The 27,856-nt window shown below is 41.1% G+C and overlaps 1 protein-coding gene across 1 annotated transcript in view; it reads left to right on the forward strand.

Annotated features, from left to right (window-relative positions):
- LOC126089419 (ankyrin-1-like) overlaps positions 1-27,856 on the forward strand; it is a 337,936-nt gene that overhangs the window by 36,104 nt on the left and 273,976 nt on the right. Inside the window, exons 2-3 of the mRNA XM_049906908.1 lie at positions 18,896-18,979; positions 21,878-22,084. Of these exons, the coding sequence (XP_049762865.1) occupies positions 18,920-18,979; positions 21,878-22,084 (267 nt within the window). The 5' untranslated portion in view covers positions 18,896-18,919. The remainder of the gene's footprint in view (positions 1-18,895; positions 18,980-21,877; positions 22,085-27,856) is intronic.

The following is a 27,856-nucleotide window of genomic DNA, read 5'->3' on the forward strand; positions in this document are numbered from 1 at the left end:
GCACTGATATGTATGGATTTCCTACAACTATCATTTAACTGTATTGGATGGAGAGTCGCCTTATCTAAAAAAATCCCTGTGTGCATTCCATGCACAGTCAGCTAGGAGGGGAGCAGTCTGTGATATGTAGTACACACGTGATCCAATTAGGGGCACCCTGCAGTTCTCAACCCTATGGCACACATCCAGGAAGTTGCAGTCTAGTTTGACACAGAACTTTTGAAGCCTCGTGTTGTCCTTCCACTCAGCTCAGAACCACGGGGCCACACTCCGTTCTATGGAAAATGCTGCAAATTGTGAGCATTGTCGGAACTCAATGCACAGGGCTGGTCTTCTCAACCTGTCATTTGAATGACCCAAGTATGACCATGGAGTCCAGACAATAGGAAGCATTTGTTCTAACATGCACCACAATCTGCAGCTGCTTGCACCCTGTTCCCTTAATAGCTGCCAGAATATCCCCTTCAACATGTTGAATGAGAAGCCAAGGCATTTGTCATACATGTGAACAGCCCACAGTTGATAGACCCCTTCCCTTTTGCTTTTGCCTCCTCTTGACACTGAACAAAACGGTTTTGCCAAAATAGGTAAAATGAGTCCCACTGCCTCAGTTTCAGTTTCAGTGAAAGAAGCAACTTGTACTTGTTGGTTGGGGGGATCAATACAACATGCTGAGACCTCCCTGGTCCCCATCCACACTGTATAGTAGGCCTAGATAATTTCAAACTTCCTGGCAGATTAAAACTGTGTGCCCGACCGAGACTCGAACTCGGGACCTTTGCCTTTCGCGGGCAAGTGCTCTACCAACTGAGCTACCGAAGCACGACTCACGCCCGGTACTCACAGCTTTACTTCTGCCAGTATCTCGTCTCCTACCTTCCAAACTTTACAGAAGCTCTTCTGCGAACCTTGCAGAACTAGCACTCCTGAAAGAAAGGATACTGCGGAGACATGGCTTAGCCACAGCCTGGGGGATGTTTCAAGAATGAGATTCTCACTCTGCAGCGGAGTGTGCGCTGATATGAAACTTCCTGGCAGATTAAAACTGTGTGCCCAACCGATACTCGAACTCGGGACCTTTGCCTTTCGCGGGGAAGTGCACTACCAACTGAGCTACTGAAGCACGACTCACGCCCAGTACTCACAGCTTTACTTCTGCCAGTATCTCGTCTCCTACCTTCCAAACTTTACAGAAGCTCTTCTGCGAACCTTACAGAACTAGCACTTGTGAAAGAAAGGATACTGCGGAGACATGGCTTAGCCACAGCCTGGGGGATGTTTCCAGAATGAGATTCTCACTCTGCAGCGGAGTGTGTGCTGATATGAAACTTCCTGGCAGATTGAAACTGTGTGCCCGACCGAGACTCGAACTCGGGACCTTTGCCTTTCGCGGGCAAGTGCTCTACCAACTGAGCTACCGAAGCACGACTCACGCCCGGTACTCACAGCTTTACTTCTGCCAGTATCTCGTCTCCTACCTTCCAAACTTTACAGAAGCTCTTCTGCGAACCTTGCAGAACTAGCACTCCTGAAAGAAAGGATACTGCGGAGACATGGCTTAGCCACAGCCTGTAAAGTTTGGAAGGTAGGAGACGAGATACTGGCAGAAGTAAAGCTGTGAGTACCGGGCGTGAGTCATGCTTCGGTAGCTCAGTTGGTAGAGCACTTGCCCGCGAAAGGTAAAGGTCCCGAGTTCGAGTCTCGGTCGGGCACACAGTTTTAATCTGCCAGGAAGTTTCATATCTGCGCACACTCCGCTGCAGAGTGAGAATCTCATTCTGGAAACATCCCCCAGGCTGTGGCTAAGCCATGTCTCCGCAGTATCCTTTCTTTCAGGAGTGCTAGTTCTGCAAGGTTCGCAGAAGAGCTTCTGTAAAGTTTGGAAGGTAGGAGACGAGATACTGGCAGAAGTAAAGCTGTGAGTACCGGGCGTGAGTCGTGCTTCGGTGGCTCAGTTGGTAGAGCACTTGCCCGCGAAAGGTAAAGGTCCTGAGTTCGAGTCTCGGTTGGGCACACAGTTTTAATCTGCCAGGAAGTTTCATATCAGCGCACACTCCGCTGCAGAGTGAGAATCTCATTCTGGAAACATCCCCCAGGCTGTGGCTAAGCCATGTCTCCGCAGTATCCTTTCTTTCACAAGTGCTAGTTCTGCAAGGTTCGCAGAAGAGCTTCTGTAAAGTTTGGAAGGTAGGAGACGAGATACTGGCAGAAGTAAAGCTGTGAGTACTGGGCGTGAGTCATGCTTCGGTAGCTCAGTTGGTAGAGCACTTGCCCGCAAAATGCAAAGGTCCCGAGTTCGAGTCTCGGTCGGGCACACAGTTTTAATCTGTCAGGAAGTTTCATATCAGCGCACACTCCGCTGCAGAGTGAGAATCTCATTCTGGAAACATCCCCCAGGCTGTGGCTAAGCCATGTCTCCGCAGTATCCTTTCTTTCAGGAGTGCTAGTTCTGCAAGGTTTGCAGAAGAGCTTCTGTAAAGTTTGGAAGGTAGGAGACGAGATACTGGCAGAAGTAAAGCTGTGAGTACCGGGCGTGAGTCGTGCTTCGGTAGCTCAGTTGGTAGAGCACTTGCCAGCGAAAGGCAAAGGTCCCGAGTTTGAGTCTCGCTCGGGCACACAGTTTTAATCTGCCAGGAAGTTTCATATCAGCGCACACTCCGCTGCAGAGTGAGAATCTCATTCTAGATAATTTCAGTTTACAGGCCACTTCTCAAGTAAGCATGACAATAGAATCAAAGAAATTAAAACACATACTGCTACGATTGGAGAGCATAGTCCAAATGTGTGTGGTGTAACTGTAATGCTCTGGGAACTTAAATGGGAATTCTTGTAAAACCCTGAACTGTATAATTTAGGTAACTTGTATTTGAGGAATACTTTACAACCATTTTGCTGCCATCACTGTGTATTTCATATAGGGTTTTAGAATAAGATAAAGAGAGACTGGAGTGCAACATGGTGTACAGGCAGTCGTTTCTGCTCAATACGCAAATTCAGTACGATGAAAACTGTTAATTGCAAGGTAGATGCTACTATGCAATGTACCATGGCTTGCAGATTATGTATGTAATTTAATTGGATAGATAAAAAAACTACTCACAAAGCAGCGGCAGAACACACATGTAAAAGGAGCTTATAATTAGGCAAGCTTTTGGAGCCAGTGGCTCCTTCTTCAGGCAGAAGGGTTGAAGGGAAAGGAAGAGGGGTGGAGGAAAAGGCCCAGTGAGGTCTAGGAAAGGGGTAGATTTTGGGAAAGACACCCAGAACCATGGGTCAGGGGAGACTTACTGGACGGGATGAGAAGGAAAGACTGATTGTTGGAGACTGTGTGTGTTCTGCTGCCACTTAGTAGATTTTTTATCCATCCAATTAAATTATTCTGTCAATAATGGTGAGTATATATGTACCAGGCCTCAATCTCCACTAATTTCAAGTTGCCGCCCCTCGTACATCACTTGTCACTCAACAACGTCTTGCCTCTGTACTTCCACCTTGACTGACATCTCTGCCCAAACTCTTTGCCTTTACATATGTCTGCCTGTGTCTGTATATGTGCGGATGGATATGTGTGTGTGTGTGTGTGTGAGTGTATACCTGTCCCTTTTTCCCCCTAAGGTAAGTCTTTCCGCTCCCGGGATTGGAATGACTCCTTACCTTCTCCCTTAAAACCCACATCCTTTCGTCTTTCTCTCTCCTTCCCTCTTTCCTGATGAAGCAACCGTGGGTTGCGAAAGCTTGAAATTTGTGTGTGTGTTTGTGTGTTTTTTATTGTGTCTATGTACCAGCGCTTTCTTGTTTGGTAAGTCACAGCATCTTTGTTTTTAATATATTTTTCCCATGTGGAATGTTTCTTTCTATTATATTCAGAGTATATATGTAGATTTATATGTATATTAGTCACTCTCAGACGGAATGTGTCTGACATTTATTATTGGAAAAATCCTCTGGGCTGCATATTTTCAAAGAAAGACATACCAACCCTAAGCTAAGTTTTAAATCAGAACTTCTAGCTCTTTGGAAACACATACACAGTGATGCAATAGCATAGTCAGTAAGTGTATGCTGTACCTCCTGAAAACACATAAACAATGACCATAAAAATTTACTAACACAAGAGGGAAAACAATAAATGTGAAACATGAAGTTCAATTGATTCAAGCCCCCAAAAACGTTTGTAATGAATTTTTGCTCTCCATCAGAATATGTGCTAATTTGAAACTTCATGGAAGAGTAAAAGATTAAAACTGTGTGCTAGATAAGAATCCAAGCCTGGGATCTTTGTCCTTCTTAGGCAAGTGCTCTACTGAACAGCTATCCAATTGTGACTCACAACCCAATGAGAAGCCTAGAGTAGATGACATTTTGTCAGAATTACTGAGTTCCTTAGGAGAGCCAGCTTTATGAAAACTATTCCACCTGGTGTGCAAGACTTATGAGACAGGCAAAATGCCCACACACTTCACAAAGAATTGAACTCCAAAGAAGGCAGGTGCTGACAATTGTGCCATCAGTCATGAGCCCAAAATACTGACATGAATTGTTTATACAAGAATGGAAAAACTGGTGGAAGCCAACTTGGGGAAGATAAATATGGAGTCTGGAAAAATGTAAGAACTCATGAGACAGTACTGACCATATGACTTATATTACAAGATAGGTTAAGGAAGGGTAAACCTATGTTTATAGCATTTGTAGATTCAGAGAAAGCTTTTAACAATGTTGACTGGAATACACCCTTTGAAATTCTAAAGATAACAGGGATAAAAAGAAGGGAGTGAAAGGGTATTTACAGCTTGTAAAGAAACCAGACTGCCGTTCTATGAGTCTAAGAGTATTAAAGGCAAGCAGTGGTTCAGAAAGGAGTGAGGTGGGGTTGTAGCTTATCCCTGATGTTATTCAGTCTGTACATTGAGCAAGCTGTGTAGGGTACCAAGGGGGGGGGGGGGGGGAATTAGAGTTCACGGGAAAGAAATTAAAACTTTGAAGTTTTCTGAGGGCACTTAATTCTGTCAGTAACAGCGAAAGAAATGGAAGAGAAGTTAAATGGGATGGATAGTGTCTTGAAAACAGGTTATAAGATCAATGTCAGAAAAAGTAAAACAAATGTAATGGAATGTAGCCATTTTAAATCAGCAGTCCTGAGGGGAGTATTAGGAAATGAGACACTAAAAGTAGTGGATGAGGTTTGCTATTCGGGCAGCAAAATAATTGATGATTGCCAAAGTAGAGGGGAAATGAAACACAGACTGGCAACAGCAAGAAAATAATTTCCAAAAAAGAGGAATTTGTTGACATATAAATTTAATTGTTAGTAATTATTTTCTGAAGATATGTGTATGGAATGTGGCCTAATAGGTAAGAGAAATGTGGATGGTAAGCAGTTCACTTGAGAAGAGAATGGAAGCTTTTGAAATGTGTGATTGCAGAAGAATGCTGAAGATTAGGTGGATAGATCAAATAACTGATGAAGAGGTATTGAATCAAATTGTTGAAAAGGCAATTTTTGGCACAACTGGACTAAAACTAGGGATTGGTTGATAGATTCATACTGAGGCATCAGCGAATGGTCAGTTTCGTAATGGAGGATAGTGTGGGAGTACAAAGAGGAAGACCAAGGCTTGACTTCAGTAAGCAGGTTCAAGTTGATGTAAGTTGCAGTAGTTATATAGTTATAAAGAGACTTGCAACAGTTTTTGGACTGGAGATAACAACAACAACAATCACACCTTGAAAAGAAAATAGTGCAAATTAACAATGATATCTTAGAACTGCTTTACATTTTATTGTATTTATTGCAGTTGAAGATGACAGATAGACGGACAGGAATGAAATAAACAGAGGAGTATAAATGGTCTGGAATGATTTTGGTAAATGAAAGAGAGTTTTCAAATCTAAGTTACAGAATGTCTAAGTGCTCAAAATGAAATTTTAACGGTCTGTTTGTGTTATGAGACTGAATTGTGGCAGTGAGAAATAGCCTATTGATTCAGCAAGCGCTAAAAGACAGAAGGTTTCTCTAAAATGAAAAGGGAAAAGCACTTTTGACATTACTGGTAGAGTAATTATCTCTATAATTAAAATTATCAAACAGTGGAAAATCTGAATGGAATGTAAAAAAATTATGAAAAGGAAAGTTGCCACTCACCATATAGTGGAAATGCTGGGTTGCAGGTAGGCACAACAAAAAGACTGTCACAAATGGGCTTTCAGCCAACAAGACCTTTACCAGCAGAGGCCTTGTTGGTCAAAAGCTTATTTGTGACTGTCTTTTCATTGTGCTTATCTGTGACTCAGCATCTTCGCTAGATGGTGAGTGGCAACTTGCCTTTGTATAATATTATTGTAACGAAAATAAAACAAAGTTTTATTTCACATAGCTTGGTGAAGGGATAGTAAATGGAAGTATTTTTTGTATGTCAAGAGCTAAAGAAAGACTTAGATGATGAGCTAATGATAGGTAGTTAAATGACATAACTATGTAAGCATAGATCAGACGTAGTTTAAATTCAAAGAAATAGTAATGATGCAGTCGAGAGATATATATCAAATAAATTAATAGGAGATTGTGCTGGTCCTCCATGGTATGAAAAACAGGTCAGAGCACTATTACAGAAGCAACGAAGGAAGCATGCCAAATTTAAAAGAATACAAAATCCCCAAGACTGGAAAAGTTTTACAGAAGCTCAAAATTTAGTGCAAATTTCAGTGCAAGATGTTTTAGTAGTTTCCACAATGAAACTCTGTCTCAAAATCTGGGGAAAAATCCAAAGAGGTTCTGGTTGAATGTAAAGTACACTAGTGGCAAGACACAATCAATACCTTCACTGCATGATAACAATGGTCATGTTATTGATGACAGTGCCAGTAAAGCAGTATTATTAAACACAGTTTTATGAAATTACTCCACAAAAGAAGACAAAGTAAATACTATAGAATTCAAATCCAGAACAACTGCCAGTATGAGTAACTTAGAAGCATATAACCTTGGTGCAGCAAGGCTTCCAGTCCAGATTGTGTACCAGTCAGGTTCCTTTCAGAGTATGCTGATGCAACAGCTCATTACTTAGCAACCATATAGAACCAGTCACTCATAGAAAGTTCCATACCCAAAGACTGGGAAGTTGTACAAGCCACACCAATATCCAAGAAAAGAAATAGGAGTAATCTGCTGAATTACAGACCCACGTCACTAATGTTGATTTTCAGTAAAATTTTGGAACTGATGCTATGCTCAAACATTATGAATCATCTCAAAGAAAACAATTTATTGCCAAGTAGCCAACACAGTTTGAGAAAATATTGTTCTTGTGAAACAGAACTAGTCTCTATCGTCACGAAGTAATGAGTGCTATTGACAGAGAACATAAAATTGATTCCATATTTTTGGAGTATCATCTCAGTTGTGTGACTAGATTTGTAGTTTCATCTCAGAAAGGTCACAGTTCATAATAACTGAAGGAAATTCATTGAGTTAAAGAGAAGTAATATCTGATGTTCCCCAAGAAAATGTTATAGGACTTCTGTTGTCCTAATCTACATAAATGATTTTGGTGACAGTCTGAGCAACCTTCTTAGACTGTTTGCAGATGATGCTGTCATTTACCATGTTGTAAAGCTATCTGATGATCAAAATGAATTGCAAAATGATTTAGATAAGATACCTGTATGGTGCAAGAAATGGCAATTGACTCTAAATCATGAAAAGTGCGAAGTCATCCACATGAGCATTAAAAAGAATCCACTAAATTTCAGTTACATGATAAGTCACATAAATCTAAAGTGTGTAAACACAACTAAATACTTAGGTATTACAATTATGAATAACTTAAATTGGAATGATCATGTAGATAATGTTGTGGGGAAATCAAACCAAAGACTGCAAATTATTGGTAGAACATTTAGAAACTGTAATGGGTGTGCTCAAGAGGCTGCTTATGCTATGCTTGTCTGCCCTTTTCTGGAGTCTTGGTGTACAGTTTGGAATCCATATAAGATAGGACTGACAGAGTACAGCAAAAAAGTTCAAAGAAGGGAAGCTCATTTTGTATTATTGTGCTCTGTAGATTAGTTCAGACGTTCTTTGCACAACAGTTTTTAGCATTTGATAGGGACTGTGACTGCTGTGTTCGGATGCCTGCTGAGTTGGCATCCCTTCGCTCCCAGCTTCGGGAAGTGTTGGCTTCGGTCACGCAGCTTGAAGCTGTTGCCAATGGTCATGACTGTGGGGGTCCGGATGGGGGTTTGTTGGGGACGGCCAGCTCGTCCCACGCATCCCCCGATCAGACTACGGCTGTGGCTGCCCATGATACTGCTCACATTGAGGCTGATCCCTCACCCGTAGTAGAGTGGGAGGTCGTCTCGAGGTGTGGCAGGGGGCAAAAGGCATTCCAGAGGGCTGAACAGAAGGCCTCTCCAGTTTGTCTGATGAACCGGTTTCAGGCTCTGTCTCCAGCTGATACTGATCTTCGGCCGGACATGGCTGCTTGTCCTGTTCCAGAGGTTGCCCTGCAAGATCCGGGTGGTTGCAGACAGTGGGCTTACTGGTAGTTGGGAGCTCCAACATCAGGCACATAATGGGGCCCCTTACGGATATGGCAGCAAGAGAGGGGAAGAAAAACAATGTGCACTCCGTGTGCATACCGGGGGGAGTCATTCCTGATGTGGAAAGGGTCCTTCTGGATGCCATGAAAGGTACAGGGTGCACCCATCTGCAGGTGGTCGCTCATGTCGGCACCAATGATGTGTGTCGCTATGGATTGGAGGAAATCCTCTCTGGCTTCCGGTGGCTATCTGATTTGGTGAAGACTGCCAGTCTCACTAGCGGGATGAAAGCAGAGCTCACCATCTGCAGCATCGTTGACAGGACTGACTGCAGACCTTTGGTACAGAGCCAATAGGAGGGTCTGAATCAGAGACTGAGACTGTTCTGCGACCGCGTGGGCTGCAGGTTCCTCGACTTGCGCCCTAGGGTGGTGGGGTTTCGGGTTCCGCTGGATAGGTCAGGAGTCCACTACACACAGCAGGTGGCTACACGGATAGCAGGGGTTGTGTGGCGTGGACTGGGTGGTTTTTTAGGTTAGATGGCCTTGGGCAAGTACAGAAAGGGCAACAGCCTCAAAGGGTGCAGGGCAAAGTCAGGACATGCAGGGACCAAGCAGCAATTGGTATTGCAATTGTAAACTGTCAAAGCTGCATTGGTAAAGTACTGGAACTTCAAGCACTGATAGAAAGCACCGAAGCTGAAATCGTTATAGGTACGGAAAGCTGGCTGAAGCCAGAGATAAATTCTGCCGAAATTTTTACAAAGGCACAGATGGTGTTAAGAAAGGATAGATTGCATGCAACCGGTGGTGGCGTGTTTGTCACTGTTAGTAGTAGTTTATCCTGTAGTGAAATAGAAGTGGATAGTTCCTGTGAATTATTATGGGTGGAGGTTACACTCAACAACCAAGCTAGGTTAATAATTGGCTCCTTTTACCAACCTCCTGACTCAGCAGCATTAGTGGCAGAACAAGTGAGAGAAAATCTGGAATACATTTCACATAAATTTTCTCAGCATGTTATAGTCTTAGTGGAGATTTCAATTTACCAGATATAGACTGGGACACTCAGATGTTTAGGACGGGTGGTAGGGACAGAGCATTGAGTGACATTATACTGAGTGCACTATCCAAAAATTACCTCGAGCAATTAAACAGAGAACCGACTCGTGGAGATAACATCTTGGACCTACTGATAACAAACAGACCCGAACTTTTTGACTCTGTAAGCGCAGAACAGGGAATCAGTGATCATAAGGCCATTACAGCATTCCTGAATATTGAAGTAAATAGGAATATAAAAAAAGGGAGGAAGATTTATCTGTTTAGCAAGAGTAATAGAAGGCAGATTTCAGACTACCTAACAGATCAAAATGAAAATTTCTGTTCCGACACTGACAATGTTGAGTGCATATGGAAAAAGTTCAAGGCAATTGTAAAATGCGTTGTAGACAGATACGTGCCGAATAAAACTGTGAGGATGGGAAAAACCCACCGTGGTTCAACAACAAAGTTAGGTAACTACTGCGAAAGCAAAGAGAGCTTCACTGCAAGTTTAAACGCAGCCATAACCTCTAAAATGATGTCAATGTTAGTGTAAGGAGGGCTATGCATGAAGCGTTCAGTGAATTCGAAAGTAAAATTCTATGTACTGACTTGACAGCAAATCCTAGGAAGTTCTGGTCTTGTGTTAAATCAGTAAGTGGCTCGAAACAGCATATACCGACACTCCGGGATGATGATGGCATTGAAACAGAGGATGACACGCATAAAGCTGAAATACTAAACACTTTTTTCCAAAGCTATTTCACAGAGGAATACCACACTGCAGTTCCTTCTCTAAATCCTCACACAAACGAAAAAATGGCTGACATCAAAATAAGTGTCCAAGGAATAGAAAAGCAACTGGAATCACTCAACAGAGGAAAGTCCACTGGACATGACGGGATACCAATTCAATTCTACACAGAGTATGCGAAAGAGCTTGCCCCCCTTTTAACAGCCATGTACCACAAGTCTCTAGAGGAACGGAAGGTTCCAAATGATTGGAAAAGAGCACAGGTAGTCCCAGTCTTCAAGAAGGGTCGTCGAGCAGATGCGCGAACCTATAGACCTATATCTCTGACGTCGATCTGTTGTAGAATTTTAGAACATGTTTTTTGCTCGCATATCATGTCGTTTCTGGAAACCCAGAATCTACTCTGTAGGAATCAACATGGATTCCGGAAATGGCGATCGTGTGAGACCCAACTCGCTTCATTTGTTCATGAGACCCAGAAAATATTAGATACAGGCTGCCTGGTAGATACTATTTTCCTTGACCTCCAGAAGGCGTTCGATACAGTTCCGGACTGTCGCCTGATAAACAAAGTAAGAGCCTACAGAATATCAGACCAGCTGTGTGGCTGGATTTAAGAGTTTTTAGCAAACAGAACACAGCATGTTGTTCTCAATGGAGAGACATCTACAGACATTAAGATAACCTCTGGCGTGCCACAGGGGAGTGTTATGGGACCATTGCTTTTCACAATATATATAAATGACCTAGTAGATAGTGTTGGAAGTTCCATGCGGCTTTTCGCGGATGATGCTGTAGTATACAAAGAAGTTGCAGCATTAGAAAATTGTAGTGAAATGTAGGAAGATCTGCAGCGGATAGGCACTTGGTGCGGGGAGTGGCAACTGACCCTTAACGTGGACAAATGTAGTGTATTGAGAATACATAGAAAGAAGGATCCTTTATTGTATGATTATATGATAGTGGAACAAACACTGGTAGCAGTTACTTCTGTAAAATATCTGGGAGCATGCGTGCGGAACGATTTGAAGTGGAATGATCATATAAAATTAATTATTGGTAAGGTGGGTACCAGGTTGAGATTCATTGGGAGAGTCCTCAGAAACTGTAGTCCAACAACAAAGGAGGTGGCTTACAAAACACTTGTTCGACCTATACTTGAATATTGCTCATCAGTGTGGGATCCGTAGCAGGTCAGGTTGACAGAGGAGATAGAGAAGATCCAAAGAAGAGCGGCGCGTTTTGTCACAGGGTTATTTGGTAAGCGTGATAGTGTTACGGAGATGTTTAGCAAACTCAAGTGGCAGACTCTGCAAGAAAGGCGCTCTGCATCACGGTGTATCTTGCTGTCCAGGTTTCGAGAGGGTGCGTTTCGGGATGAGGTATCGAATATATTGCTTCCCCCTACTTATACCTCCCAAGGAGATCACGAGTGTAAAATTAGAGAGATTTGAGCGCGCATGGGGGCTTTCCGGCAGTCGTTCTTCCCACGAACCATACACGACTGGAACAGGAAAGGGAGGTAATGACAGTGGCACATAAAGTGCCCTCCGCCACACACCGTTGGGTGGCTTGCGGAGTATAAATGTGGATGTAGATGTAGATGTAGATGTAAAATAGGGGAGACAGTGCCACAGGTATGATAGGTGAACTGGCAGTCATAAATTTCAATCACTAACTTTCTCCTCAGAGTATGAAAATATTTTGTTAGCACACACCTACATAGGGAGAAATGATCATCATAATAAAATAAGAGAAACAGAGAGCACACGGAAAGATTAAAGTGTTCTTTTTTCCAGTGCCCTGGTTGAGAGTGGTATGGTAGAGAAGTAGATTGAAGGTGGTTCAATGAACCCTCTGCCAGGCACTTAATTGTGAACTGCAGAGTAATCATGTAGATGTGTACGTAGTTGTAGATAATATGCAGGTGCAACAAGGATTCCTATTGCTGATAGAATGTAATGCAGAGGGAGGTTTGGAGAAAGTCTTCGTGCAACATTACTTTCTTTGCAGGTCATTCAGTCTTCTGCTATCACTGGAACGCCCATGCAGGCCTTCTCATAAATCAGAAATTTTATTGCAGTTCTTTTGTTGTTGGTAGTAGGTTCCAAATGAAGTGTTTCATTTAATAGTCTTCCAGAATTGCATTACAGCTTTAATACTTATTATAACAGTCAATAATAGTTGATGTCAAATGTATAAGGAAAATAACTAACAAGAATGTACTTGGGAAGCAAACTTACTGAAGTTACTCAGCCATGTTGTTGTTGTGGTCTTCAGTCCTGAGACTGGTTTGATGCAGCTCTCCATGCTACTCTATCCTGTGCAAGCTTCTTCATCTCCCAGTACCTACTGCAACCTCCATCCTTCTGAATCTGCTTAGTGTATTCATCTCTTGGTCTCCCCCTACGATTTTTACCCTCCACGCTGCCCTCCAATACTAAATTGGTGATCCCTTGATGCCTCAGAACATGTCCTACCAACCGATCCCTTCTTCTGGTCAAGTTGTGCCACAAACTTCTCTTCTCCCCAATCCTATTCAATACTTCCTCATTAGTTATGTGATCTACCCATCTAATCTTCAGCATTCTTCTGTAGCACCACATTTCGAAAGCTTCTATTCTCTTCTTGTCCAAACTATTTACCGTCCATGTTTCACTTCCATACATGGCTACACTCCATACAAATACTTTCAGAAATGACTTCCTGACACTTAAATCTATACTCGATATTAACAAATTTCTCTTCTTCAGAAACGCTTTCCTTGCCATTGCCAGTCTACATTTTATATCCTCTCTACTTCGACCATCATCAGTTATTTTGCTCCCCAAATAGCAAAACTCCTTTACTACTTTAAGTGTCTCATTTCCTAATCTAATTCCCTCAGCATCACCCGACTTAATTCCGCTACATTCCATTATCCTCGTTTTGCTCTTGTTGATGTTCATCTTATATCCTCCCTTCAAGATACCATCCATTCCATTCAACTGCTCTTCCAAGTCCTTTGCTGTCTCTGACAGAATTACAATGTCATCGGCAAACCTCAAAGTTTTTATTTCTTCTCCATGGATTTTAATACCACTTCCGAAATTTTCGTTTGTTTCCTTTACTGCTTGCTCAATATACAGATTGAATAACATTGGGGAGAGGCTACAACCCTGTCTTACTCCCTTCCCCACCGCTGCTTCCCTTTCATGTCCCTCGACTCTTATAAGTGCCATCTGGTTTCTGTACAAATTGTAAATAGCCTTTCGCTCCCTGTATTTTACCCCTGCCACCTTTAGAATTTGAAAGAGAGTATTCCAGTCAACATTGTCAAAAGCTTTCTCTAAGTCTACAAATGCTAGAAACGTAGGTTTGCCTTTCCTTAATCTTTCTTCTAAGATAAGATGTAAGGTCAGTATTGCCTCACGTGTTCCAGTATTTCTACGGAATCCAAACTGATCTTCCCCGAGGTTGTCTTCTACTAGTTTTTCCATTCGTCTGTAAAGAATTCGTGTTAGTATTTTGCAGCTGTGGCTTATTAAACTGATTGTTCGGTAATTTTCACATCTGTCAACACCTGCTTTCTTTGGGATTGGAATTATTATATTCTTCTTGAAGTCTGAGGGTATTTCACCTGTCTCATACATCTTGCTCACCAGATGGTAGAGTTTTGTCAGGACTGGCTCTCCCAAGGCCGTCAGTAGTTCCAATGGAATGTTGTCTACTCCGGGGGCCTTGTTTCGACTCAGGTCTTTCAGTGCTCTGTCAAACTCTTCACGCAGTATCGTATCTCCCATTTCATCTTCATCTACATCCTCTTCCATTTCCATAATATTGTCCTCAAGTACATCGCCCTTGTATAGACCCTCTATATACTCCTTCCACCTTTTGCTTTCCCTTCTTTGCTTAGAACTGGGTTTCCATCTGAGCTCTTGTTGTTCATACAAGTGGTTCTCTTATCTCCAAAGGTCTCTTGAATTTTCCTGTAGGCAGTATCTATCTTACCCCTAGTGAGATAAGCCTCTACATCCTTACATTTGTCCTCTAGCCATCCCTGCTTAGCCATTTTGCACTTCCTGTCGATCTCATTTTTGAGATGTTTGTATTCCTTTTTGCCTGCTTCATTTACTGCATTTTTATATTTTCTCCTTTCATCAATTAAATTCAATATTTCTTCTGTTACCCAAGGATTTCTACCAGCCCTCGTCTTTTTACCTACTTGATCCTCTGCTGCCTTCACTACTTCATCCCTCAAAGCTACCCATTCCTCTTCTACTGTATTTCTTTCCCCCATTCCTGTCAATTGTTCCCTTATGCTCTCCCTGAAACTCTGTACAACCTCTGGTTCTTTCAGTTTATCCAGGTCCCATCTCCTTAAATTCCCACCTTTTTGCGGTTTCTTCAGTTTTAATGTACAGGTCATAACCAATAGATTGTGGTCAGAGTCCACATCTGCCCCTGGAAATGTCTTACAATTTAAAACCTGGTTCCTAAATCTCTGTCTTACCATTATATAATCTATCTGATACCTTTTAGTATCTCCAGGGTTCTTCCATGTATACAACCTTCTATCATGATTCTTAAACCAAGTGTTAGCTATGATTAAGTTGTGCTCTGTGCAGAATTCTACCAGGCGGCTTCCTCTTTCATTTCTTAGCCCCAATCCATATTCACCTACTACGTTTCCTTCTCTCCCTTTTCCTACACTCGCATTCCAGTCACCCATGACTATTAAATTTTCGTCTCCCTTCACAATCTGAATAATTTCTTTTATTTCATCATACATTTCTTCAATTTCTTCGTCATCTGCAGAGCTAGTTGGCATATAAACTTGTACTACTGTAGTAGGTGTGGGCTTCGTATCTATCTTGGCCACAATAATGCGTTCACTATGCTGTTTGTAGTAGCTTACCCGCATTCCTATTTTCCTATTCATTATTAAACCTACTCCTGCATTACCCCTATTTGACTTTGTGTTTATAACCCTGTAGTCATCTGACCAGAAGTCTTGTTCCTCCTGCCACCGAACTTCACTAATTCCCACTATATCTAACTTTAATCTATCCATTTCCCTTTTTAAATTTTCTAACCTACCTGCCCGATTAAGGGATCTGACATTCCACGCTCCGATCCGTAGAACGCCAGTTTTCTTTCTCCTGATAACGACATCGTCTTGAGTAGTCCCCGCCCGGAGATCCGAATGGGGGACTATTTTACCTCCGGAATATTTTACCCAAGAGGACACCATCATCATTTAATCATACAGTAAAGCTGCATGCCCTCGGGAAAAATTACGGCCGTAGTTTCCCCTTGCTTTCAGCCGTTCGCAGTACCAGCACAGCAAGGCCGTTTTGGTTATTGTTACAAGGCCAGATCAGTCAATCATCCAGACTGTTGCCCTTGCAACTACTGAAAAGGCTGCTGCCCCTCTTCAGCAACCACACGTTTGTCTGGCCTCTCAACAGATACCCCTCCATTGTGGTTGTACCTACGGTACGGCTATCTGTATCGCTGAGTCACGCAAGCCTCCCCACCAGTGGCAAGGTCCATGGTTCAACCATAGGAAGTGAAAATACCAATGTGGAATGTGACAGATGTAATAAGTATATTTGGAGCCTTTTATTTGTGTTAATTTTTCTGACAGAAGACATGTGGAACATATCTTGAAGAAAATTAAAATGTGTTTGATAAGAGCAAAGCAGTCATTAATCTGTAAGTGGATTTGATTACCACAGTGCTTTACATGACATGGTGCTATTAGCGATAGTGTGCCTTTGCCTTCCTCTGATCTGAGAAATAATTGACCCTGCCACTTACAGATGGAATTACAGTATTGATTGACAGTTCTGTTGGTTCTTTATAGAATATTTTATACATTATGAATTAATTGTAGATATTACATCAGTGTTGTGAGTGTTTCATTCATAATGGAATTACAGTGTGCAGTAGAATTCAGATGTGAGTGCAGCTTGGTGTTCTTGGCATACAGAAGCCATTTGTTGAGGTGAAAGTATGAAGAAGGCAGAAAATGTGGAGCAAATGGAGGTTTAATCACAAAGGTTTTGATTTATAGTGTGATATTTAACCAATTAAACACTAAGACTATTAAATCAGGATTACCTGATACACCATGTACTCAATATAACTCTATACTTTCCTTCTTTCTATTTGCTGTCTTTTATCAGTAATCCACTATTACTACATTGGGCCATTCTTTCATCTGCATATTGGAGTAAACTAATGTATTTTACAAGCACTATATTATTCTTTTACACCAGCACAGGAGTAAATAGATAAAAATAATCTGTGAAACTTTTTATATTTTTTAAGCCTTCACTAGCAGTTTCCTTTGCTCAAAATATTATCATAAATTTAGTTCCCATTTCTGTAAAAGACATGTAGTATTTTAGATATAGTTATCTGATATATTGTCTTCATTTTTTGTTTTAATTTGTTACTATATCAAGTGTGACAATTATTTTTTTGAAGTGAGGACAAAGCATCTAAGAATGCATACCGTCCATTTGGATAGTTGACTGTAATCCAGTTTGTAGTATGAATATGGTAAATGACCTTAATTTTATATTTAACATTGCAGCAAAACCATATAAACAGCCTTACAAATAGGAACTTCTACTATGGAGTTTGTAGAGGTTGTTATGCAGAAATAACTTTATTTTTTCAAATTAAATTTATTCCATTTTAGAATCTTTACATCACAGTGTAATAAAATCTGAAAATGTGTTAGTAGGTTTCTTAATGCAAAAATTTGTCTATGTGAATTCAAATATGAAGTGAAACTTTAATTATTTCAAAGTAAGCTGTTGGTCATTAAAAAGTAAAGGTAACATGCTCTCATACTCATAATTATCATTGTCATTAAAGATAATGAACATCCAGCAAATTGTAGAAACCTGCAGAAGATTGGTAGCATGAAATAAGTATTTTGCCATTTATCAGATGCAAACAAATAAAAATCACTGCAAGATAAGTAATTATTGACTAACTTCATTGTGAAAAGGAAAGTTGCTACTCACCATATAGAGGAGGCACTACAAAAACACTGTCACAAATAATAGCTTTAGGCCCGTAAGGCCTTCATCAGAACTAGACAGCCAACACACATATACACACTCACGCAAACGCAACTCACACACGCTTGACTGTAGTCTAGGCAAGTGAGGCCACACTGCGAGCCGCAGCACTGATGCATGATGTGAGTGGTGACTGGGTGGTGGTAAGGAGGAGGCTGGGGTGGGGAGGGGGAGGAATAATAGGGTAGGGTTGGCAGACAGTGACTTGCTATTGGGGAGCACACAGGGACGAGGTGGAAAGAGGGCAGGGCAGCTATGTCGGGAGGTTAGGTTGACGAAGGGAGTAGAGAGGTGGAGAGGGGAATAGTGGAAAAGGAGAGAATCAAAAGGACTGAGTGTGATGGAGGAATGAGGCCTGTGTAGTGCTGGAATGCTGGAATGGGAACAGAGAAGGGGGTGGATGGCAGAGGACAATGACTAATGAAGGGGATGTAGAACATATTCTAAGGAAAGTTCCCACCTGCACAATTCAGAAAAGCTGGTGTTAGTGGGAAGGATCAATATCGCAGCAGTCTGTGAAGCAGTTATTGAAATGAAGGATATCATGTTTGGCAGCATGTTCAGCAACAGGGTGGTCCACTTGTTTCTTGGCCACAGTTTGTCAGTGGCCATTCATGTGAACAGACAGCTTGTTGGTTGTCATGCCACATAGAATGCACAGTGGTTGCAGCTTAGCTTGTAGAACACCTGACTGGTTTCACAGGTAGCCCTGCCTTTGATGGGATAGGTGATATTTGTGACCGGACTGGAGTAGGTGGTGGTGGGAGGATGTAGTGGGCAGGCCTTGCATCTAGGTCTATTCCAGGGGTATGAGACAAGAGGTAAGGGGTTGGGAGCAGGGATTGTGTAGGGATGTATGAGTATATTGTGTAGATTCAGTGGATGGCAGAATAGCACTGTGGGATGGGTGGAAAGGATAGTAGGTAGGAAATTTCTCATTTTGGGTCATGATGAGAGGTAGCCAAAACAGATGTGAACCCACAAAGAGTAAATAAAATGTTCAGCTTACATCACTGGAAAGCTACAGTGATATCCTTCATATCCTTCTTCAAATGAATGGTCACAGACAAAGAATGTACACTGTAGCTTATGCTTTTGTAGAGCATACAGGGGAATATCGATCCCTGGTTCAATACTAGGCAGTTTAGATTCATTCTTCCAGAACTAGTACCTCATGAATTTCACTTGACTAACTACTCACATGAACAATATACATTTAGTTATTTCTTTACATAATTACAGTGTCTGAACTCAATTTAATTAATTTATGATAATTGTTTGATTGTGCTCAAGTTTACACAAACATTATTGAGTTACAAGAATGATTTACATTTTTAAGAAACTGACACAGCAGATTATTTCATAGCTTGATTCACTTTATGATCTTCCTGTCTTATGCATGTGATATTGTGCCAATGATATACAGATATAAAAACTAATTACAGTAAATTTGAAAGTGTACAGTTTTTGTATTTTAGGCACATTTTGTCTTAAAACACAAAATGGGAGCAATGGAAGATGATTGGCGTTTGAGACAGGCAGTATTCAATGGAGATATCAAGGTGAGCAGATAAAAGCGTCTTGTTCACTGGTCATCATAAGAAGAGCTGCACCCAGAAGTGCCTGACTGATCCACTGCAAACTGGGTGGATATGTTGCACACCATCAGCTATGACAGTGGTTACTTTTGTATGGTTGGCCGTGCACTCAGGGACCTTTGGCGGGGGCGTGAGGTCATACCTGTAGTTTATATAAGGGGGACCCAAGTGGCCATACCAGCCAGTATGACAGCTATTAGAATCACTAGCATATCACCTGAATCTGCACTATGCCAAAACAACATGTTAGACAGCAGACTGTTCAGCTACATAAGTTCAAGAGAGGTTGGATTGTGGTGCTGCGGGGGGTAGATGGTCCCATCACTGTATTGTGCACCACATTTGACATACAGGCACCCCCATTGCATGTTGGTGGCAGCAGTGGATGAAGGAAAGCACACATGCACACATTGTAGGTTCTGGACAACTGACATGAATCACATGGAAGGATGGGTCAATGGATTGTCCACTGCACATGTGCAGATCCAACGCAATGATAGAAACCATTCAGTGAGCTGACCTGCCTTCTATGGAACATCCTCAAAGTGCTAGTATGACGGCTATTCAGAAAGTAGAGAACGTTTTGGCATTAAAAAAAAACTAAGTACAAGAAACACATTTTATTATATACATTTGAAAGAGAGGTGGACATACTACTTTTCCACATAGTCACCAAACACATTGAGGCACTTATCATAGTGGTGGACAAGCTATGACCTTCGTCATAAAATTCTGCCGCCTGAGGCTTTAGCCAGTCAGACACGCCTGCCTGCAGTTCCGCGTCATCATCAAAGCATTGTGTTGCAAGCCAGTTCTTCATCTTGGGAAACAAGTGGAAGTCGCTTGGTGCAAGATCGGGGCTGTAGGGCGGATGAGGGAAAATTTCCCATTTGAATGAATTAAGGAGTTCCTTTGTGCGGTTTGCCATGTGAAGTCGGACGTTGTTGTGCAAAAGCAAAATTTTGGATGTCAGGTTTCCTCGGCGTTTCTTTTTAACTGCTCTTCTAAGGCTGTGCAAAGTTTGACAGTACCGAGCAGAATTTATGGTTGCTCCACATTCGAGAAAATCAATAAGAAGCACACCTTGCCTGTCTCAAAACACTGTCACCATCAACTTCCTTGCTGACAAGGTTTTTGGGGGGACCTTGTGTGCCTCCATTCCATGGACTGTAATTTTATCTCGCAATTGATGTGTTTCACCCAAGCCTCATCACCTGTTATGATTTGATCCAGTAATGAATTACCTTGTTTGTGGTAGGCCTCCAGAAATGTCAACATTGCCCCCATTCGCTGTTCTTTATGGTGCTCTGCAACCATTTTGGGCACCAATCATGAACAAAATTTATGGTAGCCTAGCTTTTGAGTGACAATTTCAAACAACAAAGTCTGTGAAACTTTTGAAAATGAAACAATGCTAGGGCATCCAGTCTTTTCTTCATCATGAACATTGGTTCGGCCATTTTTAAACTGAATGCACCATTTCCAGATGGAACATTCACTCATTATGTTGTCTCCATACACTTCGCGCAGTTCATGATAAACTTCTATAGGTTTTAGGTTTTTTGTGAACAAAAACTGCACCTCACAACTGGTGTGATTTTCGATTGCAGCGCACATTTCAAATTCGAATATTGAAAGAACCAGATGTGCAGAGACATTCCCGCTGTCATGGATGGATGCCAACTGAGCTGCTGAGCATGCACATACCAGAATAAACACAATCAGTGCTTACCTAGCGGCATCAGATGGAAACGTTCCCTACTTTCTGAATAGCCCTCATACCATTGACAGACAATCGCATCAGGCAGGGCTTGCCTCATGCTGACTGTTACAATGGCTGCCCACTCACATCCTCCAAGACATTGTGCCCAACTCACTTGGTGTCAGCAAGTGATTGACATGGAGCCCTGCAAGTTGACAGTGGGTCATCTTTAGTGACAAGTTCCACATCTGCCTTGGAGGTGGTGACCATTGGGTCTGTTTCTGGAGGCACAGTGGAGAGTACCACAAGGAGCAGTTTGTGGTCTCCCAGTACACATCCCACCAGCCTGATGTGATGTTCTTAGGAGAGATATCTAGTGATGCCCATTCACCATTAGTATTCCTTACTGGCCCTGTGACAGCTGCACTATATATGGAGGAGGTCCTGCAACTGATAGCTTTGGCATTTATGAATATCCACACCCATGCTCTATTTCAACAGAACAACACTAAACTTCATACCACTGCCATCTCCTAGCCTTGTAGCTGTGGATTCACTGTCATAGCCAATTGCATTGCCTGATCTCTCACTGAGTGAGAATGTGTCAGGTACCATGTCGCATGCCATGAGGCCTCCAACTCCACCCATCAATCTGCAGGAACTACACACTCAGGTGCAAGTGGCATGGGATAGAGCATCACAGGACTATATGTGAGATCTGTACAACTCCAAGCTGTGACATCTGGACCCTTATATTCAAAACCATGGGGGTGTGACATTATACTAACACAAACATTTTGTAGCCATGTAGTGCAATAAATATTGGTCCTTCAAAGATGAAAGTGGAATCATTTTGTGTGTGAGGTACCATCTGCCTGCATGCCAGTGATTGCAATCTGCCTTGCTTTTCTGAGTGCAGCTCTTTTTGTGATGATCATTGTAATTAAAGTACAGCATTTACAGGATTAAATTTAGTGAAATGACTCAGTTGACTGTTTTTAAAGTATAACTTTGAATATTGTTGATTGCTGAGAAACTGGTGTCTTCGATTTTCTATTTTATTACTTATGACTGTTGTCATTTCTGAAATTTGGCACTTACTTTAATTTCCTTACTTACAGCCAGTGGCTGTTCCAGACTATAATTTAGTTTGTTTTTAGACTCTGAGGGAAATGATTTCCAATGGTGCTGATCCAAGAACTGAAGATAATGAAGGTACATCCATTTTAATGCATGGAGCATGCTTTGGACATTTGGAAATAGTTAAGTTCTTGGTAGAGGAGGTTTGCATTCCACTGGAAAAATGTGATAAGAATGGAAACACAACCCTCTTGAGTGCTTCATTACCAATATACCCCAATCTTGAGGTAAGTTCTTGGAAAAAAACTTTTACTTATTCGTATTTCAGTTTGTCTAGTCAGGTATTCTTTCAGCATTCAGTAAAGTATTCCCCATTCCCCTTGCTCATTCTGAAGCTAGTTATAATGGTGCAAAGCTATTTGAATTTGATATATTACCCATGATGGAGAGAAAATGTCTTATTACTTGGCAAAAGAAATAGTTAGGTGTGGCACCTTGTGAGGTGCCCATTTGAAGCCTTTATTCTGCTCTAAGTGTCTTATTGAAGAAAGTTCATTGAATAAGAGTGTTACAGGAAATATTGCAGTAATATACATCACACAACTTTTAAATAACATGACTTTTTCCACATTTATTGCCACTTTCAGCAGTATGATAACCAGTTTTGATCTTCATATTAAAGACTGGTTACAGGCAGTCACTTTCACAATCCTACAAAACAGTATGACAGTGGAAAGTTAAACACAGTGCACTTTAACATATGAGTTCTTACCACATAAATCATGACATTGGCTTCAGTTTATACTGTCAGTGAACACATCACACTTCTTGATAAAATAGTACAAATAAATGTATGTCTGTGTCAAGACAATAGGTAGCCAAAGTCTGAATTATTCACACATTGTCTCAAGGAAAAAGCTCTTAAAAATTAATACTAGTCACTAGTTGAATTTGATATGTTAACTATGTCACACGGATACACTGAGCTTGTGACTACAGGCTAAAGACATGCACTTATTTTGTGAACTTGTTACATAGATGTTACTGCTAAGATTTTGGAACCCAGACTTTCGAGGAGAGATTAGCATGTTAAGAGTGGTGTGTGAACTTTCAGGACTTGTAACATAGTTCTGGCCTGAGTGCTTACTTCACATGGACTCAGAATATTTTGTGGTGAGGTAGGCCTTATAAAGAAAAAGAAAGGCAGTAAGAGTGGTAGCTAAGGCAAACAGGAGAGAGCCTTGTAGAGAAATCTTCAGAAAATTTGAAATACTAACCATCTACTCTAAGTACACCCTGCAGGCAATAATGTTTGTGAAACAAACTCCAGAATATAATGTAACAAACGCATGTAGCTAAAATACAAGTGGAAGAGAAAATTTTCGCAGAATTACAAGTAAAGAAAAGGCTGCAAACTGTAATCCACATACAACCAGAATCCTCTTTTATAATAGACTTCCATCTGGCATCAAACAGTTAATTTAAACACTTTAAAGAATAAACTTCAGCATTTATTAATAAAAAACCCTTATTCAGAGGAAGTTGTAATATCTCTTTGCAAAACAGTGTGTATAGCATAAGTTTGTTTTTGCAACACAAAAATGATGATTTCTGATCTTCAAACACTTTGGCAATGTATGCATTTATATTTCAAGCTGTAAAGTCTCTCTGCACAACAGTGTATATGGCATAATTTCTGACCTTCACTATTTATATCAGTGTGTGCACATATGTACATTAACCAAACCCTTGTGTATGTGAACTAAAATCTATGACAATATCTGGAAACTGATTTTTATAAGAACAGTAAACAAACAAATAAACTAATAATTTTAATTAAGTAGCTAAGGATATCATTTGCTCTAGAACAATTGGAACAACAAAGTTATAATGTCACACTTGGGAATCTAACAGTCATAACGGCATAAAAGGCAACAGTAGTTTTGGATGTTTTTGCTATTTGATTGCAATCATTTCTTAAGATAATTACTTTTAGGAAAACTGAAATAGCTCACTGTGAAGAGTGGATTCAGGGTTTTGTCATAAGTGGTTACTTTTAATTAATAGGGTTTACAGAAAGACTAAATATACCATTTAAATCAGTGGATCAAAAAATTATCATAGCAAAATTTCAGCTTGCTCTGTTTCAACCTGACTGTGAAATTTTATTTGAGTGGCAGCTGCACATGGCTGGTAAAACAACATTTAATAATAGGAGTTCAATTTGAACTTTGATTTACACAACCATCACACTAGAATCAGAATCAGTTTCATTGTAGACCTTGGTTTCTTGTCTATGACACTGATTGGAGTTGTTCAAATATTAAGCAAGACACTGGGAATTCCCACAAAACTAAAAGAGAGTTAAAATGGTATATCACTAATTCTCCATTACAAATTTTCTGATTATCAAGGTTCATGAATGGAAGATTACTGTTAGTTGCATGAAAATTAACATTGTTCATTGTAGTCAGGTCTCTGTTCTTGCAGCATTCTTGGTGTTCTTACTTGTTAGATAAATATCAATATGACCCTGTAAATATTAAGCTAGCCACAGAAGATAAACAGCAAATTTTTACGTAAATAAAGCTGCATTATTTTTTTGAAGTAGTGGCCTTCCTGCTAATTTTGGTTGTTAATATTACCCTACGTAAATAAAAGGAATATATAGTAGTTTAATGATAGTTACCCTCTATATCAGTGTATATATAAGTGATTAAATGTATATTTCTGAGAATTTCTGGAAGCTTAACAGTGTCGTGCATAATGTAGTCCAACAGTTATGAACTACATGTGCATATTCTATAAATTTTAGTAGTAGTATCTTGTTAAGAAAATAATTTCCCCAATAAAAATTACAGTTCTCTTAAGTGTGAGACATGAAAAGACATCTGGCAAAGCAGGTCTCTGAAAATTACTTAGGACAGATAGTTCAGAAGTCCACTCAAGATGAACATATATATCATCTAATGCCAAAAACTTAGATTGAAATCTTTGACTGGAAACTGGTATCTGTTACCATGAGGTGATTGTTGCAGTGATCACCAAAGTACAAAGAGCAACTGAATTAAGTGGAAAGATTTACACATTCACTAAACTAGATGAGGGACTGTAGTGTCATATCTCAAATATTAGCTTTGGGCTGAAGCAAGCAGAGGAAATGTGGCTCAACTTTGAAACAATAGTTGAGCATGCAGTGGATAAATACATACCTAGTAGAACAATTTGTTATGAGAGGGACCCTTCTTAGTATACAGTCTCTGCGAAGAAACTTCTAAAGTAACAATGGCTATTGCACAATAGGCATAAGGCATTGCTTAAGACTATAGATAGAGATATGTGTAAAGAATGGAAAGTCCAGGATGGAATAACAACAATATGAAAAGGATAGAGTGCTACTCATCACATAGAGGAGGCATTGAATCACAGACAGACCCAGTGAAAAGACAGCTAAACTTTAAGCTTTTGGGGAAAAAAGTCCTTCATCAGAAGCCTAAAAAAATGAAACAGGTACACACAACTATTGTCTATCACTGCTCAGCTCCATCTGCAGGCTGTGCCTATGTCTGACATGAGCAGCAATCCAAGGTGGATGGTGAGGGTAAGGAGGAGGCATGGGACTGAGAGGGGGAGGTATAGCAAGGTAAGAGTAGGGGAGCAAGTAGGGCATGGTGGGGACAGGATGGGGCTGCTACCTGCAGAATCTGGACTGCATGCTGCACAATATTCCTGTCCATCTTGTCCACACTCCCAACAAACCATAATTACCCTCCCAATATTGTCCAGAAATAAATCATTCATCACATCTGCAGTGATGAGCAATCTGTCTCCATATATGGCAAAGGTTTCACTGAGGCCTTCACAGACTGAAATTACCTTCCCAACTTTGTTCATAAACAGATATCCCATACTTTGGCTTTCCATTCACCTACCCCTCCCACAAGGCCATAGTCTGGCACAAAGGAGCACTCCTCTCATGACTTGTATCACCCAAAACAATCACATTCTCTGCAGTGGTTTCAACTACCTCTCATCATGCCCTGAAATGTGGAATATCCTACCCACTATTCTCCCCACCCCTTCCTCAGTGGTATTCTGCCACCCACTGAACCTAAACAATATCATTGTCCATTACTATTCCACCCCTGCTCCCCACCCCTTGCCTCATTGTTCCTATCCCTGCAAGAGATCTAGATGCAAAACCTGTCCCATACATCCTCCCAGCACCACTTACTCCAGTCTGGACAGAGGTATCTCCTGTTCCATTGGGGCTACCTGTGAAAGCAGCCATGTGAGCTACAAACTAATCTTCAGCCATGGAGCTACTCTCTACTTGTACACATGAATGTCCATATTTATATGAATGTCCATCACCAAACTGTGACTAAGAGACAGCTAGACCATCCATTTACTGAACATGCTGCTCAACACCAAGTGCTTCACTTCAGTTACTGCTGCACAGCCTGCACCATCTGAATTCATCCTACCAACACTTCATGAGTCCATATCCTCCAGCTCATTTCCAACTCCCACTTCAGCACTGTCCACACCCTAGTCTCTTCTCCTTTCCTACATCTATCCTCTGCCCTCTCCCTTCAGCTCTCTCCCAGCAAAGCCTTCTGGCTCTGTGACTGGCAGCCCTATCCTGTCCCTAGCATGTCCTTGCTCACTCCCACAGCAGCACAACATATTTCCCTGCCCATACCTGCTATCCCTTCCTTCACTGCCCCATGCCTCCTCCTTACCCCCACCATCCACCTTGGATTGCTGTTCACACCAGACATGTAGGCCAGTCCGTAGTGGGGCCCAAGTAGCCACAGACAGTGGCCATATGTGCGCGTGTGTGTGAATTATGCTTGTGTCAGTGTGTGTTTTCTGTTTCTGAAGAAGGACTTTTTTGTCTGAATGCTTAAGGTTTAGCAGTCTTTTCCTTGTGTCTGTCTTCAACTCTGTGCCTCCTCTACGTGGCCAGTAGTAGTCAATCCTTTTCATATTGTTTATATGTTTAAAGACATGTGTTCGGCTATCAAAAGGGCACTATGAGAATACTTCAATCACTATAGTACCAAAATATTATTAAAAGATCTGTCAAAACACTCAAAGAAATTATGCTCATGTAATATCTAACAGATTCACCAAAGTTTGTCTGGTACTCATGGTTAGCATACAAACTACAACTGAATGTATCAAAGCAAAAGCGAAGAAGTTGAACTCCTTTTTCAAATGCACCTTTACAAAGGAAGATACAGGAGTACTGCATCCAGGCTAAATCTCATACCCTTGTAAAGATTAGTGATAAAGAAATTAATGTCAGTGGCATTGAGGAATAGTTAAAATTGCTAAAATGGAAATGGGGCTCCTTTTCACCAATGTGTATCGTAGATCCCTCAGGTGGAGGGTATGGGGGTGGGGTGTGGGTGGGGTGGGGGTAGGGGTGGGGGTGGGGGTGGGGGGGAAACAAACAAACCTGTCCCTAGTTAGACAAAAACAAGAAGGGTAGCATAACTGATCAACACTTCGTCCTTTTGTTTTAGAATTACAGAACATCTTTTGAGCTCAACATTAATAAGGTATCTCATACTGAAGCACCTGTGTCATGCTGACCAACATGGATTCTAAAAACATCAGGTACATGAAACACCAAATCACACTTTTCTCACATGACATTTTAAAAGTGATGGGTCAAAGTAAGAAAGTGGGTGTAGTATTTCTTGACATCCGAAAAGTACCACATCAACTTTAAATGGCTGGACTGAGGACTATTTTGTAGCAAGAACACAGCAAGTTACATTTGATTGAAAGTCTGTGACAGATGCAGATGTGCCTTCAGGTGGAGTTTGTTGAGTCTATTGCTGTTCATGTTGTATATTAATGGCTTGGCAGAAAATGTCAGCCGTAGCCTCAAACTTTTTGCACGTGATTGTCACCTATAATGAAAGTATCTTGATAAGATTTTAGAGTGGTGCAAATATTGGCAATTTCTGTTAAGTCTTCAGAAATATAATACTGATGTATCAAAATTGGCTTCAACAGCTCATACAAATACCTGAGTGTAATCA

Source organism: Schistocerca cancellata, chromosome 1, assembly GCF_023864275.1.
Source record: "Schistocerca cancellata isolate TAMUIC-IGC-003103 chromosome 1, iqSchCanc2.1, whole genome shotgun sequence".
Lineage (NCBI taxonomy): Eukaryota > Metazoa > Arthropoda > Insecta > Orthoptera > Acrididae > Schistocerca > Schistocerca cancellata.